This window comes from Colias eurytheme, chromosome 2 (genome assembly GCF_061535395.1).
Source record: "Colias eurytheme isolate Ceu_HAF_F1 chromosome 2, ilColEury1 Martin Lab GWU primary, whole genome shotgun sequence".
Taxonomy (NCBI): domain Eukaryota; kingdom Metazoa; phylum Arthropoda; class Insecta; order Lepidoptera; family Pieridae; genus Colias; species Colias eurytheme.
In genome coordinates, this window is record NC_142981.1 from 8,956,270 (window position 1) to 8,972,494 (window position 16,225).

Consider the following 16,225-nt stretch of genomic DNA (forward strand, 5'->3'; position numbering starts at 1 on the left):
GTGACTCTAATGACGCTAATGATAACTATTGCAATTTTCCCAACCACCCAAATTATCCTAAACTTATTTATCGCCCAAAATTGTAACGTTTGAAAGTATCTAATATATAAATGATATGATTATTGAGAAATTAGGATCATATTGCATATTAAATTGGAGTTATATGCTTCAAGGCTTTAAGACTAAAGCGCATCACACACGGTGAAGATACTATAATATTTTATGTTAAGATTCTCTAATATAAAATATTACAGTATCTTAAGGTATCCGGTATCAGCGTTCTGACCATCATTTTCCTTTTTGTCATTGCGTACTAAGACCCCTGTAGAACCGCCATTCTGTTACAAATGACCCGAAATTTTGTGTCAGTATCTCCCGGCCTATCGCTTGGTATCTTAAGATATTGAAGGTAAAATATATATTATCTTCGTCGTGTGTTATGGCTCATAGGATTTGTATGGCGAGCGATAATCGGAAATATGCTCTAAGATAATATATATTTTACATTATCTTCACCGTGTGTGATGCGCTTTACTCACCATAGTAAAACACCAATATGATAAGATCATACAAATTCATTAAGGAACAAAAACACAAATATCTCATTTCACCTAAATGAATCAATGTGGGATCAGCAACCAGCATGTTAAGTTTACATAGAAAATGCAACACTGATGCCATAAAAAGCCGCCTTAACAGGTAATTTATTTTAAACAATCTCTTTTCATGGCAAAATAGAGCTACTTATTGTAATTTACTACTACATATAATAACAAAACTATGTCACAGTGACAAAACTATAAAGGAAACCATCATTTAATATAATAACATTAATATTCTTTTAAAATCACCCACAACAGTAATATTTTCACAATCACAACCATCCATATTTTAAATTGGGTAATAATTACACATTTATAATGATATTACTTTAAAAATATGTTTTTATTTGTATTTCTGGTTCTACATGGACAACTATTATGAATAATTTAGATTTTAGACTCGTAAAACTTTCAAAAATCTGATTAATTATTATTACCAGAAACTCTGCTCTGCAGTTATTCATTAACCTATGTTATTAATAAGATTTGTTTTTGAATTGTATAAATCAAGATATTGACGTGTAAATAGGAATCTACAACATCTTACAATTCTTCTATAATATCATGTGAGAGAATAAGTTCACTCAATCACTAGATATCTTATAAAAACACTTCATTCACACTGCAAATTACTTAATGTACTAAGTTTGCAGTTGAAAACTGTTCAAGTAGAAAGTTAATGACTAATACTGTTATGTTGTCAACTGATCCTCTGTAATATGCTTGCAATGTAAGGCTTTTGGCACCAAAATCTGGTTCATCCAACCTCTCCTTTATAAATTTCACAGCTTCTTCATTTGTAAATGTATCCCATAAACCATCAGAGGCAAGAACTAAGAACATAGGCTTATGGTCTTCTAAATTGAATGTTAAAATATCTGGATCAGCTATAACAAAGTTTTTATCTTTTAGAGGGTAGTCGCCCATAGCTCGAGATGTTGCTAATATTCCAGCTACTCTCCATACTCCATTAAATGCAATGTAACCTCCAGCAGCTTCTATTCGTTTCTGCTCTCGAACCTGCAGCAAAAATAAGAATTTTAGCATCAATAAATTATAAAAGGTACTCAGTATGCAATATTAGTACAGTGGAATCCGTTTATAATGACATCGAAGGGAATCGACAAACACGTCATAATAAGCGGACGTCATACAAAGCGTTATGTGAAATGAAAAATCTTTTTTATGTAAATATGTATGTATTTAAGTATTTTAATACAGAAACATAGTATACTTGCATATGTATAGGTACATATTAAATCAAAATCAATATTGCACGTAATCAGCAGATTATTATAATAAAGCATACAAGTGTATTTTTACTGTAAGTACACTGTAATTTTTGTCTGCTTTTGTTTTTTTCATTTTATTGTAAAAACAGTCTTTAATACTATTGTGTATAGAAGACCTATGGTCAAATTATCATTTTCAATATTGCTGTTAACAAATCGTGATAATAAATTCACTTCGGTCATTATAACCAGACATAATTTATCAAAAATGGGTCATAATAAGCGGCATGTCACTGTAAGGGAAGTCAATACATCCGACTTTTTTATAAAGAATTTTATATGAAAACCAAACTTCGTAGTGCAATTACGTCATAATAACCGGTTGGTCAATATAGGCGGAGTCATAATAAACGGATTCTACTGTATTTTGTAAACACAGCCTGTGAATAAAAATGAACACAGGACAATAATTTGTAATAACAATGCCTAGCAAACAAGAACATATTATAGTGAATATAATTATGCAATTAGAGTAGAATTTATGAAGTCTAGTTTTGTATTTGAGTGCATTTATTATAAAGGAGGTCACTTAAATTTTATTAATGAATGATCTTTTTAAATATAATAATAATGTTGTATTTTCTAGTGTTTCATTTTACGCGAGTTTTATTATACATTTAGAAATTACAGATTTTATAACGGATTTAAAATGTGATTTATTCATTATATTATTTCCCAACGTTACAAACACTTTGCAGCATTAATAATGTTTTTAAGAGTAGTTACATGATCTGTTTCACATACATTAGAATTGTGTATTAAATTTTTGGAATGCAGTTTTCAATGTTCTTGCTGAATCTAGTGCATTTCAACACAACTACCTAACATGATGCAAATTAACAGTCTGAATATTTAATTAGCAGTTTCATATGAATATAATTACTGAGTTTATACTTAATTAAAATGAGCTTAATAACAATTTTAATGAATGCTTTCTAATTTGTTGTCCTAACTTTTATTTTAAATGCAAAAAAATCTATAAATATAATTTTTCTTTTTTTTTATTCAAATAGACAACCCTGAATCATAAAATTGATTAATTTATCACGACAAAGACCTAAAACTGGTAATATATGTAACTTTTTAAGCAAATTTGCACTCTATAAAATATGTAATTCTTGCAATATTTATGAATCAACAATTCTGATGAATTACTTAGCATTACATTTTTTCAGAAATAGTTAAACAATAAAAGATAGAAGATAGATTATTGAAAGAATTCAAAGATAACATGATAATATATTATGGTCTTTCAACTTTTCCATAATATTCAGTACCTATCTAATTTCAGATAATGGTGTTTACACCCACTACTACAAGTAATTAAATATGTAATCACATAGTTATTTTCCTGGTACTACGTATGTTTGTGTAAGTATTAAGTCTAATGATATAAAATTCCCAAATAGAGACTAATAAAACTATCATTTTGGCAGTTAAGATAAAAGCAGATCATCATTTATATTTAGGAGTGAAAAAGGTATGAATTACACTAGATCCACCCACAGATAGTTTCCATAATATAAGTAATGTAGGATTTAGGAATCTTTCAAAGTAAAAAGCTATAAACATTTACTTTACCTGTTGCGGTTTGTGGTCAAAAGAGACTGGTATAGCATTTCCACGAGAGTCACACATAACTCCTCTTGAGTCACCAACATTAGCCACAATCAAATGGTTGTCTTCTAATATAGCTATAAGTGCTGTTGTTCCAGCAACATTCAGTGATCGTTTAGCAGCTTCTACGAGTAGTCGGTCTGCAGCCAAAACCTCGTCAGTCAACAACTTGCCATAGTTGATCTTACCTTTATCAATATAACTAGACAATGGCACTGAAATATTTTTAACAGGTTTGATTGGTCTTACTTCTCTTGTTATTGGCCTGGCTTTGTTCAATTGAGCTAATAGCTGTGGGTCAGTTATCTCTTTTTTAGAAGTGTCATCAGCAGTACTAACAGACTTTTTAAAACTGCTCTTCCTTTCCACACTAATAGTATTCTCTTTATCTTCCTTTTTTATTTCATCTGGTGTTTCAATTTTAGGTGTCTCTGGAAGCTTACCATCTTTATAAGCATTCAGTTCAACAACTTTATTATACAAGTTCTGAATAAGATGATCTTTAGCATAGTTGGCGGCAAACTCACCACCGTGTCCATCAAATATAGCAAACAACGAAATGCCTGTATTGTTTATATTTTCATTTATTATAAACTTGTCCTCCATGTGCATCCTTCTGCCTTTTATTGCATAAACGGCACTGAGTGACCCTTTAAGTTCCCAGCTCTGTTTATCAGCGTCCGATCCCTCCATCAACTTCATCCGTTGCACTGCACTTATGGGATTTACTGCATGTGATAATCTGCTGAGTAAAGATCGACTCCATAGTCCTATAGTTTGTAAATACATGAAGCAGACTACGACTCCCAATGTGAAAACTAAAACTTCGGATCGTAGTAAATAAAGTCGCACCATTTTCCATAAATAGCTCGTCGGGGTGTCAAAAGCTACGCTGCTACTAAAGCGTGACAAAATTTTCATAAATGATAAATAAGTTTGATGTAAAACTCTATCTTCTAATTCGTCTTCCATGACCACGCAAAGAAATAAAAAATAAGCAATAAAACGCGCAAAATTATAAAAACTGCAGTTTCGCCATAAAATACACAATAGGGCTGGCAGAATTTAAATAACTGACACTTGCTTCTGGTTCTGAAATCTGACAAATGACAGCTGTGAATTGTCATGTGTATAATAAAGTCTAGTACACATTATGCGCATAAATATATTTTTTATGATTTTACAATTTTATCATACCTACTCGACTTTAAGCTCACTCCCACTGGTTAATTCGCAGAAAACCACTGATGGGATGTGTTGAGTTGACGGATGATTCTACAGGAAAATCGAGAAAAAAACCTAGATACGACCGCCCTTGATGACCCTCTTTTTGTATCGGCCGCGGCATAATCATAATAAATAAATAACTAAACAAGAAGATACAAAAACATTATTTATTTATTTTTGAGATCTTCAACCGACTTCACAAAAAGGATGTTAAACGTCTCATTTAAATTTTGTCTAAGAGCGTATACGCACTATGCGGGTAGCCGCATTGCGGGTAGCCGTCCGGCTGACCGCAAGCACAATTATGTACGTAATATTCATTTCTATGCGCACTGCGATGCGGCTACCGCAGACCGCACAGTGCGCATAGAAATGAATACGCTAAAAAAAGTATACGCTCTAAGAGCGTATACGCACTATGCGGGTAGCCGCATTAGTCTGACAATTTCAAGATGGTCAGTTTTTTGTTTAAACAAGGTTTAAATTAGGGATGTAACGATACCGATACCGATACCGATATATCGGCCGATATATCGGTATCGCCGATAATAAAACAACCGATACCGATATCAAACAATTCAAAAAACCGCGCCCAATGAACGATGCGGAAGGCCGCCCGCGCGTGCGCACTTTGTTTTCTGAAAAAACTCTACCAATAGTAAAATATTATTAAGTACTGATTGTATGTGTAAAGTTTAACTGATTTTGTAAAATAATAATACTAAAATAAATGGTTTTGTTGTTTTTTGATTTGTTATTTTTATTTAAAAGAATACGATTAACAGTTGAGTCTCTGTTAAATGTTGGTAACTTTTTATGCATAATTCACTGTTTATTTTTCTACCAAGCCATCGATATCGGTATCGGTATCGGTATCGCCGATACATTACTACAAATATCGGTATCGGTATCGTATCGACAAAATCATGTATCGTTACATCCCTAGTTTAAATATTATTATAGCCATAAGCCATGACATCAGCGTTTCCAACCGTACGATAATTATCGTACAAACACGATAATTTGGTGCCTACGTACGATGTACGATAGCATGTTATTATCGTACGCTGATTTTACGATAATTTCTATCAGGCAAAATTCGAGAATTTATATTATTTCACCCGTACAAATATGAAATTTTGACGTGTTTCATATCGAACTTTCATGGGAACAGTGAAATTTTGTCAGATTGAATTTTAAACTTGGCGCGTTTATTGAACATAAAGTGGAAATGGAATCGGTTCAGGTCTGTAGTCTGTACCACGCGTAAAACCAAAGAGTATAATGAATATTATTAATTATGGCACGTAAATGTTTGGGTTTCAGTGTCCCGTTGATTTGACAGCGGTAGTTAAACAAAGATTAACTATAGAGAACTTGCATACATGGGCGTAGCTAGCCATGGGCTCAGGGTGGGGCAACATTAAAAAATAATATGCAACAAGCCACTATAACCGAGGTCTTATCCCGGTTAATTTTTAGTGCTTCGAATCTCAAAAGGAAAAAACGAAATCCATATAGGATCACTTTGTTGTTCGTCTGTCTGTCTAAAAGCGGTATCAAGTTGAAATTAATATTGAAAACTAAAGTCTATCGTCTCTTGAAGCTGTGAAAAAATCAAACTAATAAATCAACACAATCAAAAGATACAGCCGTTTATGTTGCAAATTTTCATAAGATTCGACATTTGCAAGGGAGTCAAAACAATTTTTCCTTTATTTGCGCTATAAGACGTTACTTCATAGAAAATTTCAAGATTCTGGGTTTGCGGGAAGTACCCTGTAGGTTTGTTTCTTCGTTCTTGCTACCCTCGCGAATGTCGAAAAATTTTCAGCAAAAACGGCTGTATTTTTTTGATTACGTTGGCTAGTAGTTTGATATTTTCACTGCTTCAAAGGACTGACCGACTTCACTGCGTCGATATGAATTTCAGCATGATACCTTCGCTGACAGATCCAGATGGAGCTTCGTACGCAATTTAAAGAAAAGTTTTTGGCCGATATCTCGGAAACTCTTCGATTCAATTAACGTCTTAACATCCAAATATAGATTACAATGAATTAATGAATCAGATTAAAATTGGAATGCGGTGCATCGGTGTTCCAATACAATAAAATGTAATGTACTCAATTCTTTTATTACTTAAAATATATCGTTTATATTTAAACTGCGCAACTTCTTCTTCTACCTTCGCTGACAGATCCAGATGGAGCTTCGTACGCAATTTAAAGAAAAGTTTTTGGCCGATATCTCGGAAACTATTCACTTTAGGGCAAAAGTTACCCTGAATTTTTTTGTAGAAAATAAAATTTCGCATCTTTTATATCCAGTAAACTTTTCTGTAAAACTTACCGTTTACAATTTATGGCCTATTTACCGAAACCGGTTTAACGTTTTTGCCTAATAACTCTTAATATATTGGATTAATCAATAAAATGCATCTGTTTATTTTTTAAGATCACTTTATTCTCTACAACTTTTGTTTGAAACTTTTTTCTCTAGTGCCCATACTTTTTGAGATATTTAACGTTTAATGGTGGTTACCGGGCGTAAAATAGAAAATTTCAATACATGCATAAAAATAAATAGATGCATTTTATTGATTAATTCAATATTTTAAGTGATTAGGCAAAACAGATAAACCGGTTCATTAAAAAGGCCATAAATCGAAAACGGCAAGTTTTACAAAAAAAAAATTACAGGGTATAAAAGATACGAAATTTTACTTTCTACAAAAAAGTCAGCATAACTTTTGCCCTAAAGTGAGACTGAGTTTCTGAGACTGAGATATCGGCAAAAAACTTTTCTTTAAGATTGCGAGCGAAGCTCCATCTGGATCTGTCAGCATTTTGTGTTTTTAAGGGTCACTTAATCCCTTAACCTAAACAAAAGTGAAATTAGATTGGAAATTCAGTGCGAGGTTGGCCAAAAAAAAAAACAGTTTTACTCAGTGGGGTAACAGTCATGGTAACATTACTCTACTTTTACTGTCCCGAAAGTTCATATTATCATGTAACTTAGAAGCCTCAGCTATTTTCTTTTTTTCGTGTGTAGTTCGAATTATCCAAACACCTTCTTATTGCTCACCTTCCTACACCGACGAAATTCATCCAAAAATCTGACCCTAACTTCAGCCGTTTGGGCACTGGCGTACGCAATTTGTTAATGAGTCAATTTAGAGGTAAATTTTTGCACATATGTATGTATGTATTTGACTCACACACACAAACGAAAAACAAAAGGATTACGTTTGTGTTCGCCTGGGGTCAATCGTACGCAAGCTTTTGTTTAGATCGCATTCTTATTTAGTGTGAATTTTCTGACTGATATTAAGTTTTGTAGTCAGTACCTATATAATTTGGTTTTTTAGATTTGGTTAGGTACCTTCCAGGTAAGAGCCAGGGTGGGGCAAGTGCCCCACCCTGCCCCACCGTGGCTACGCCCATGCTTGCATACTTATCAATATTACAATTTATATGATTTATTTATTTATAATTGACTTTATTCTAAAAAGTACGATAATTTCGAACCAAAAACGCCTAATGTACGATAATTTTACGCCCCTGGTACGATAATCAGCTCACTTCAGGCACATGAGTAGAAAGACGGAACAGAGACTAAGCTTCAAACCGTAGAGTGAGAATGAACCATAGAGGAGGCACTAAAATGACAAGGAATGCGTGAGAGAAATACACTTATGACTATAAAGCTAAGTGCAAGAGAGACAGAAACATTGTTTTTTGTTTCTCTCATGTTATGCGATTTCTTTTGTTGGGGACAAAGGCAGTTTGTCCCAAACAAGCGGCTACAGTCCATTGTTTTGCTAGTTTTCTGTTTTTTCTCGCTGTTAAGTGACTTCAAAGTTTAATAAACGTTGACAGTGATCTGTTTTAATCCGACTTTAAGTGAAAATATGGTGCGTTGTAGTGTGATTGGTTGTAAAAATCGGCCGGAACGAAGATTACCAAATATTACCTTTCACACGTAAGTAAACTTATTTGAAGTATATTGTTTTATAGAACTGGATATAGTTGATACATTTTCATTAACTCTAATGTGAAATTATCTACAAATATATAATATTTTCATCGAAATAGACGTAAACATTTTTTTGTGTTATCCGACTAAATTACGAAGTGTTCTTGTTGTTCAGGACGCCATTTGTTTTTACGTAGTTTCAAATTTATGGTATAATCATGTGATTAACATTAGGGATACCAGTACAGGGTAAAATTTTCCCCAAAATCGTGAAATGTTTTTTTAATATTAAATGTTAATGTTTGTGTAAAGTTTGTTACACGGTTCGGTTTTCCGGTTCAGCTTTCCTCATTTGCATTGGTTTAAGTATTTTTTTTTTCAATGTCGGTTTTTTTGTATATTCCAGGTTACGATGCACATCATAACGCTGAAGACTGCGAAGCTGGCCCTTCCACACGAGCTGCAGCTGCCACTGAAGGCAGCGAGGACCCTGCCCCGTCAGGAGAGGCGGTGTTGGAGTAAAATCCGGAAGGCCACCCCCCGCGCCTTCCTCACCGAGGTGCGGCGCGCCTTTATAAGAACGAACGAGCGGCGGAGTCGTCCATTTTCGTCTGCTACTCGCGCGCACATTATCGCGGACCCTTTGCCCATTTATTTCTACCGTCATTTTGCTGTTCATTTTCAAATAAATGTATTTCGTTTAATTTGCTTTTAATTTGAACTATTTCCAGTACGTTTTTATTAGACTACATTTACGGCTGTATCTTCTAATTGCGTTGACATAGAAATTTGATTTTATTACTGCTTAAAGGTATAATAGACCTAAGTTTTTGATGTGAATATCAATTATTGAATACCTACATTACATTTGCGTTCATGAGTAAAGGGGTTATAAGATTAATTTTTTTTTTTATATAATGTAATAAAAAATTCATGTTTTTCGTAATTATTCCCGTATCTGTTTTATAAGATATTATTCTGTCTTCTGATTCAAATTCAATTTGAATCTGAATCAGAAGAAATAGCAATTAAAACCGCATATTCTGAAACTAGCAACTACTTGCAAGGGAATCACAACCTACAAGGTACTCCCCACGTCCTATAGCACAGACAAAGAAAAAATTGCTACAAGCAACATTTAAAGATACAACATAATAAAACAATTAGGTTTGTTCGAAGCCCTCGGTGCGCGAGTCCGACTCGCACTTGACCTTTTTTGTCCTAATTTTACTGTATTTTCTATTATTATTTACCATTGATTGAAATGATATCTAAACTTTAGCCTTGTTTTTTTATAAAAAATATATGAACTGGGATATTTCGATATTTGTGGTTAATTGCGAGAAGTGTAAAAGCAAAAGTTGTAATAAATATTTTAAATACCTACAACTTTACCATTAAACTTTATTCCGCAGTTATAGTTTTTTTAATCCCGATCTCAGATCGATCGTAAATAACTTTTCCTCTAATTTTTGTTACCTATATTCTCTTCCGTTTGAAATTGATTTCATTGTTCTATAATATTACTTTTATGTTTCAAAAGTTAATAAAAAATCATGTTGAACAATATTACTTTGTTAATTTCAAAAGTTAATATTAAATTAGTGGTCCACTTAGGTCGTGCACATGGCCCAGGGGGGGGCATGGCCCATGACCCCCATGACCCCCCCCCCTGGATCCGCGCTTGTACCGGCCGGCCGCCCGGCTATATATTTTATACCCGTGCGAAGCCGGAGCGGGCCGCTATGTTTTTATATACAACGTTCACAGTTTTTCTGTAGTGTATTTACTATTTAGTATCAGCATTGCACCCGTGCGAAGCCGGGGCGGGTCGCTAGTTAAGTTAATAAATAACAAAATCTTTTCAAATCTGTCTTTTTCTTCATAAACCTATCTTACAAAAAAATACCCAAACATTTATAGATATTTTGCCAGTTTTTCGGATAAAAAGTTTTTGTAATAGTTGGCAACATTGACGTAAGGATTCGCCATCTCGTTCGGGTATACGCCGATGTCGTCTCTAGTACATTCTCCCTCTACGCTTCAAACAAACGCGAGAATCGATTGCACTACTACAAGTACGCGGGGCCATGTGTGTGTGACTCTGGCCGCTTGTCGCGTACGCAGCGATTCTGGAAAAAACCGGTTTAGGCAGAGGACAGTCTCAGGGTTGATACGACGCACGTTGTTTGTTTTATTAGTTGCAACTTGCAAGTTTGAATATTTTAATATAAAACGTAATATTTCATTGTCAAAAATGGTTGTTTATTGTACTGTGTGTATGAATAATAGTAGAAAAACCAAAAATATATCATACTTCAACTATCTCAAGGAGTACAATAGGTGAGTAAATATTTTGATTATTACTTTTTCAAGTAAGTACCTACTTGCGTTTATTTTATTAGGTCCTTTTTTAATAAGATGAGAATTGTACATGGTGTGTTTTTACCTTTCATTATTATTACAAGTTTAGCATTTGTAAGTATGTATGTATGTATTGTAAGTGTGTACATACCTAGGTTGGGTTGTAGTAGGTAGTTTTGTTTAATTTGTCTTAACCTATTGTGACAACCCTACCAAAATAGGTAACAATTTTGCACGTTCTTAAGAAGCTTAGTCTCTGTTCCGTCTTTCTACTCATGTGCTTCAGGTTGCTAACACTGCATGACATTTTACCAACGCCCGATTCACAGGCCCGATTGTTTATTTTCAAAATCGGTAAGAATGCACGACAGTTTGTAAATATTACATAGGGGATGAATTGGTCCATTTACAAAGAAAACAAACAATATGGAGGGGCATGTGATGTTTATTGCATGTTTCATTTAAAAAGGCACTGCAAATAATATTCTCTTATCCTATACAGTCTAATATATTTTTGTATTAAGCAAATAATTTACAAATATTATTTATGAAAAAGACATTATCGTGCATAGAATAAAGACAAAATTTGTTTATTAAGAGCTAGCGCGCACGAGCAACTTTGTCTCCGCAACTATTTTGTCTCTCCCATCAATTTGTATGGGGAGTTGCGTCGCTACGTGCGCGCACTTTCATACTAGCGGACTAGCCCATGGGTGGGGAGACAAAATAGTTGCGGAGACAAAGTTGCTCGTGCGCGCTAGCCTTAACAATGTAACAAAAATATATTTGAGCGCTTATGCAGTTGCCTATAACTATCAAGTTGATATAATATCATATATGATCTTTACAAAACGTATCCAATGATGTATTACGTACATTGGTCATTTACGTGACCATTACATGAGCGTTTATCCATTTAAAATGTATTATCTACGAAAATTTGTATAGTTTTATTTCTATTTAAGGCATGCAGTAGATTCTATTGAATAAAATTTCCGTTCATTATTGAATATTAATCATGTACATTTTGTTGATTACCATGTTTGAATATATATTGGTTATCATGACATGGACCACCAACGTGGAATACTCGTATCATGAATATGTGAATTTGTATTTTAATAAGAATACATAAAACTTAGCTAAACCTCATAGAATTTCGAATTCATCATCTGAATCATCAAATTGTCTGTCCACATCTTCGAATTCTGAAAAAAAATCACAGATTAAAAACAATTGGAATGAAAAGTAGTAATTTATGTGGAATAATATGATTACCAGTAAAGAGATTGGTGTTCTGTAAGTCTATATCATTGGTATTTGGACCCCAATGTGAGGGTCTCTTCTCGCAAATCTCAAATAATGGTTGAGACTCTTTCATGAGATTTTCTTCAATTGTTTTGCATAGCTCATCAAAATCAGTCCTCGTTCGACAAAGGAAACACTAAAAAAATATATTCAATTAAAAGATTAAGATAAATGTAAATTGCCTTCATAAACAAGTATAATAAAGTTAATTATCTTACCACAGCAACTGAGGGATCCATGGTAAGTATTGGTATACGAGAAGCGAATTTACAGTGATATGAACAGTCCATTTCTTTTTGCTCATCTGTTTGCTTGTTCTATAAAACGGAATTAAAACTTCATAAATTGAGGGTAAACAAAAATAAACTCAATATGAGCAAAATGTTTACGATAAAAGAACGGAATTCATTTATCCAACACTGACATGCATTCAAGATATTTTTGCTCTAAATAAATTACGTACTTCATAAGCATTTATATTGGCTTATAGCCAATTTATTTACTCATGGATTCAAAACGATAAAAGCACCTGTGCAGATCTCGATGTTAATATTGCATTATCATTATGTTAATTTTATGGCTACAAACTCACTTCGACGGGACCAGATCTTTGAGTGGTGTGGGGGTCTAAATATATAACCTCGTCGCTAACACACCCTATTAGATACAGCGCTTGATTTGGTTTACCGCCAATTACACCAATAGATTGGGGAGACTGGAAGCACATCTGTAGAACAAATATAAAGCAAATACTATTTATTTTTATTTTGTTAAAGTGAAACTTCTTCAGGCGCGTTGATAGTATTTCATGGTAATACAGTCTATATGTCGTGAGTAACGCGACGATTTAGGTATCTTTGAATCTTGCCAAAGAAGTTTCAAACGTGTGCTCGGCACAAACGCTCTTTTTTTAATTAGACATTACACAAAATGTATATAGAGCAGTCGCCATCAAACGACAAACTCCGGATTGAAGATCGAAGTTTAGTAAAAGCAAAAATATACCATTACATAATATCTGAAAGTGTTATTTGTGTATCATAAGTATGATAAGTAGAAGATATATTATTAAAGATTATATTATAAGATTATTAGAGTATTACATACAAGTAAATAGTATTATAAAATCATCCATAAATTACCTTTAACCCATCAACATATACAGGGTTGATCTCACTAAGGCCAAGTCTGAGCGGCACTATAAGCAGCAGAGGCATCCAATCAGTTATGTGAACATTATCGTGTGTATCACCATTATCATTTCTTACTATACACTGCTGTACTGAAAATTAATTTATCACTGACTTAATGAGCTATGGTTTATTCGTAATTATACATTATAATTTCAGTACTTCTATAATGGCAAGATAAATTTTTAGATATTAATAGAGGTGAAATTTTTTGATTATTGAAGCACTATAAATGGTATACATTATGGTATACATATAATGGTATACACTATAAATGTTATACTACATATTATGAATACACAAAAGACTTTAGACTTTGAAGTATCAATATTTAGAAACTCAATATGATTATAGGATATTTTCATAATGTAAAGCTAAAGAGTTTGTTTTTTTAATGCATAAATCTCAGAACAAGACTAATTTCAAAATTTCTTTCCTTATTGGATTTGTATGTGATCTAAAAGGGTGATAGGCTGCATTAAATGTACCAAGGGCAGAGCCAGGGTGGGCCATAGTAATAAATATTTAATTTCATAGCACATATAATGGGAGCCATATTACAATAAATACTTACAAATATCTTCTTTCACCACTGTATTGTCTAAAGCAACATGTATAACAAGAGAGCTCCATTTGTCATAAACAACTAATTTTCTGAAATCGAATTTATATTTTAATATAGTTCGAAATTATTTAATTTAAATTAATATAATAATATGCAAATTAATCCATCAGTCCTCGGATCACAGACACAATAGAAAATCTGTTGTGTCTCGGCCCGATCGGGCCGCTCGGTGGTCAATGGGTTAATAAATTATACATACTATAAATATATAAATAGAAGTACACATCACACTATATTTTTCAATTGTATACTACATATCTCTTTAAATGTCATATTGGTTCCATTTATTAAAACCAAAGTTTACAAACATCAAAACACCAATTACAGGAAGTTTTTTTACGAATTTTCTTGCCGGTTCTTCTCCGTAGATACTGCTTTCCGAATCGGTGGTAAATGTTAAAAATATGTAATGACGTTTCAAAAGTGCTTCTAGAAGAAGTCTAATTGAATAAAAATGTTTGAGTTTGATTTTGAATTATAATGTGAGCTTAGAATATGAGAGAAATGAACTAAAATTCCACTAACTTCAGTACTTGTGCCACTGTGTTTGGTCCGAACCACTGACCCACTTCCTTGCCCTCACTGGCACCCATTAAAGCTACTTGATGTATTGAATATGGAGCCTGTTTCCGTTCCTCAAATCTTTGAATAATCTTCAAATAGGTTGGATCTCTGTGGACATTTATAGAAGTGCATGTAATTTGAATGAAAGCTATATATATTATTATAATTTTTACATAGATTATTATAATACTACAACTTCTTTAAAATACTTATACATATTACTTACTAGCTTTCCGCCCGCGGCTTTGCCTGCGTTTTCAAAGAAAAACCTGTTCCCGTAGGATTTCCGGCATAAAACCTATCCTATGTCCTTTCTCGGGTATCAAATTATCTCTATACCAAATTTCATGCAAATTGGTTCAGTAGTTAATTTAGTTTACGTGATTGAGTAACAGACAGACAGACAGAGTTACTTTCGCATTTATAATATTAGTATGGATATCTACACATGTACATACATACATAAATAATATAGCTATTAACTATGCAATAAATTAGTTGTAGATAATATAAAAATGTATGTCATTAGATCAGTTGTTATCTCATGTTTAGTGATGTTGACATTATTATCAACAATTCTATTATGTAGTCAAATTGCATATTATTACAATATATTTTAATTCAAAATTTTACATTGATCAAAAATTATGTTTATTTATATTGTTTTCTATGCTTGCCATATCCAACAACAACAATTTCAAGAATCAATTTAATAATTTTGTACCTAGTTTCAGGAGTCCACACCCAGTCTGAAGCTAAATGTATTCGCAGCAAGGAGACTCCAAGGACCATCTGCCCACAACGTAGCATGCATCCCCAACCCTTATCTGACGTAAGACCTTCATCACCAATTGGAACGAATCCCTTTCTATATGTAAACCATAAAATCGATGTAATATCTCGCCGTATTCGATCCAAGTCTGAAATCAAAATAAACTTGCTTCAGTATTTGTTCTATCTGTTCATACACTACGAACACAAATTAATTACCTTGTACAGGGCTGTATTTCTTCCCTAATATCCACACATTTTCCTTTGTCTTAGGAATATCATCGGGTTCAACGTTATTACCGTCGGGTGTCAGGTAACAAATATCAAACATGGCATCCATTTTTGAACATAATTAATTATGACTGGATTTATTCAATATTGCTATTTCGTATTCGCAGTCAATATAAATGAAGTAAATTATTAAAAATTTAAAAAGAAACAAGTCACGTCGTAGTGATTATATCGTATCGTTATGTTTTGTAAACATGTCAAACATGAAACGTCATCGACAACATAAGTTTTCAATGACATTTTACGTGTGTCAAACAATGGCCCTTCTAAAATTAACTTAAATGTGAAAAGATATTTACAGATGTAGTGAAAAGGCCAAAAAATTTCATCTCCGCTTTTAAAAATGTTCTCTTTTGGCTCTATTAGCTTCAACGTGGAAATATCCCACAGAAATAT

At 33.1% G+C, this 16,225-nt stretch overlaps 2 protein-coding genes across 2 annotated transcripts; both read right to left on the reverse strand.

Moving 5' to 3' along the window:
• Nucleotides 1-383: 383 nt before the first annotated feature.
• LOC149910571 (protein phosphatase 1L) lies at nucleotides 384-4,600 on the reverse strand. The gene is made up of 2 exons (XM_090115208.1): nucleotides 3,476-4,600; nucleotides 384-1,622 (listed from the first exon to the last, which is right to left on the reverse strand). The coding sequence occupies exons 1-2, from the start codon at nucleotides 4,481-4,483 to the stop codon at nucleotides 1,236-1,238; spliced, it is 1,395 nt and encodes a 464-aa protein (XP_089971334.1). The 5' UTR covers nucleotides 4,484-4,600; the 3' UTR covers nucleotides 384-1,235.
• A 7,226-nt stretch (nucleotides 4,601-11,826) lies between these two features.
• On the reverse strand, nucleotides 11,827-16,032 carry Atg4a (Autophagy-related 4a). Its single transcript, XM_090115218.1, has 9 exons — nucleotides 15,758-16,032; nucleotides 15,492-15,687; nucleotides 14,729-14,875; nucleotides 14,153-14,232; nucleotides 13,531-13,670; nucleotides 12,981-13,115; nucleotides 12,607-12,705; nucleotides 12,359-12,524; nucleotides 11,827-12,288 (listed from the first exon to the last, which is right to left on the reverse strand). The coding sequence occupies exons 1-9, from the start codon at nucleotides 15,876-15,878 to the stop codon at nucleotides 12,230-12,232; spliced, it is 1,143 nt and encodes a 380-aa protein (XP_089971344.1). The 5' UTR covers nucleotides 15,879-16,032; the 3' UTR covers nucleotides 11,827-12,229.
• Nucleotides 16,033-16,225: the final 193 nt, after the last annotated feature.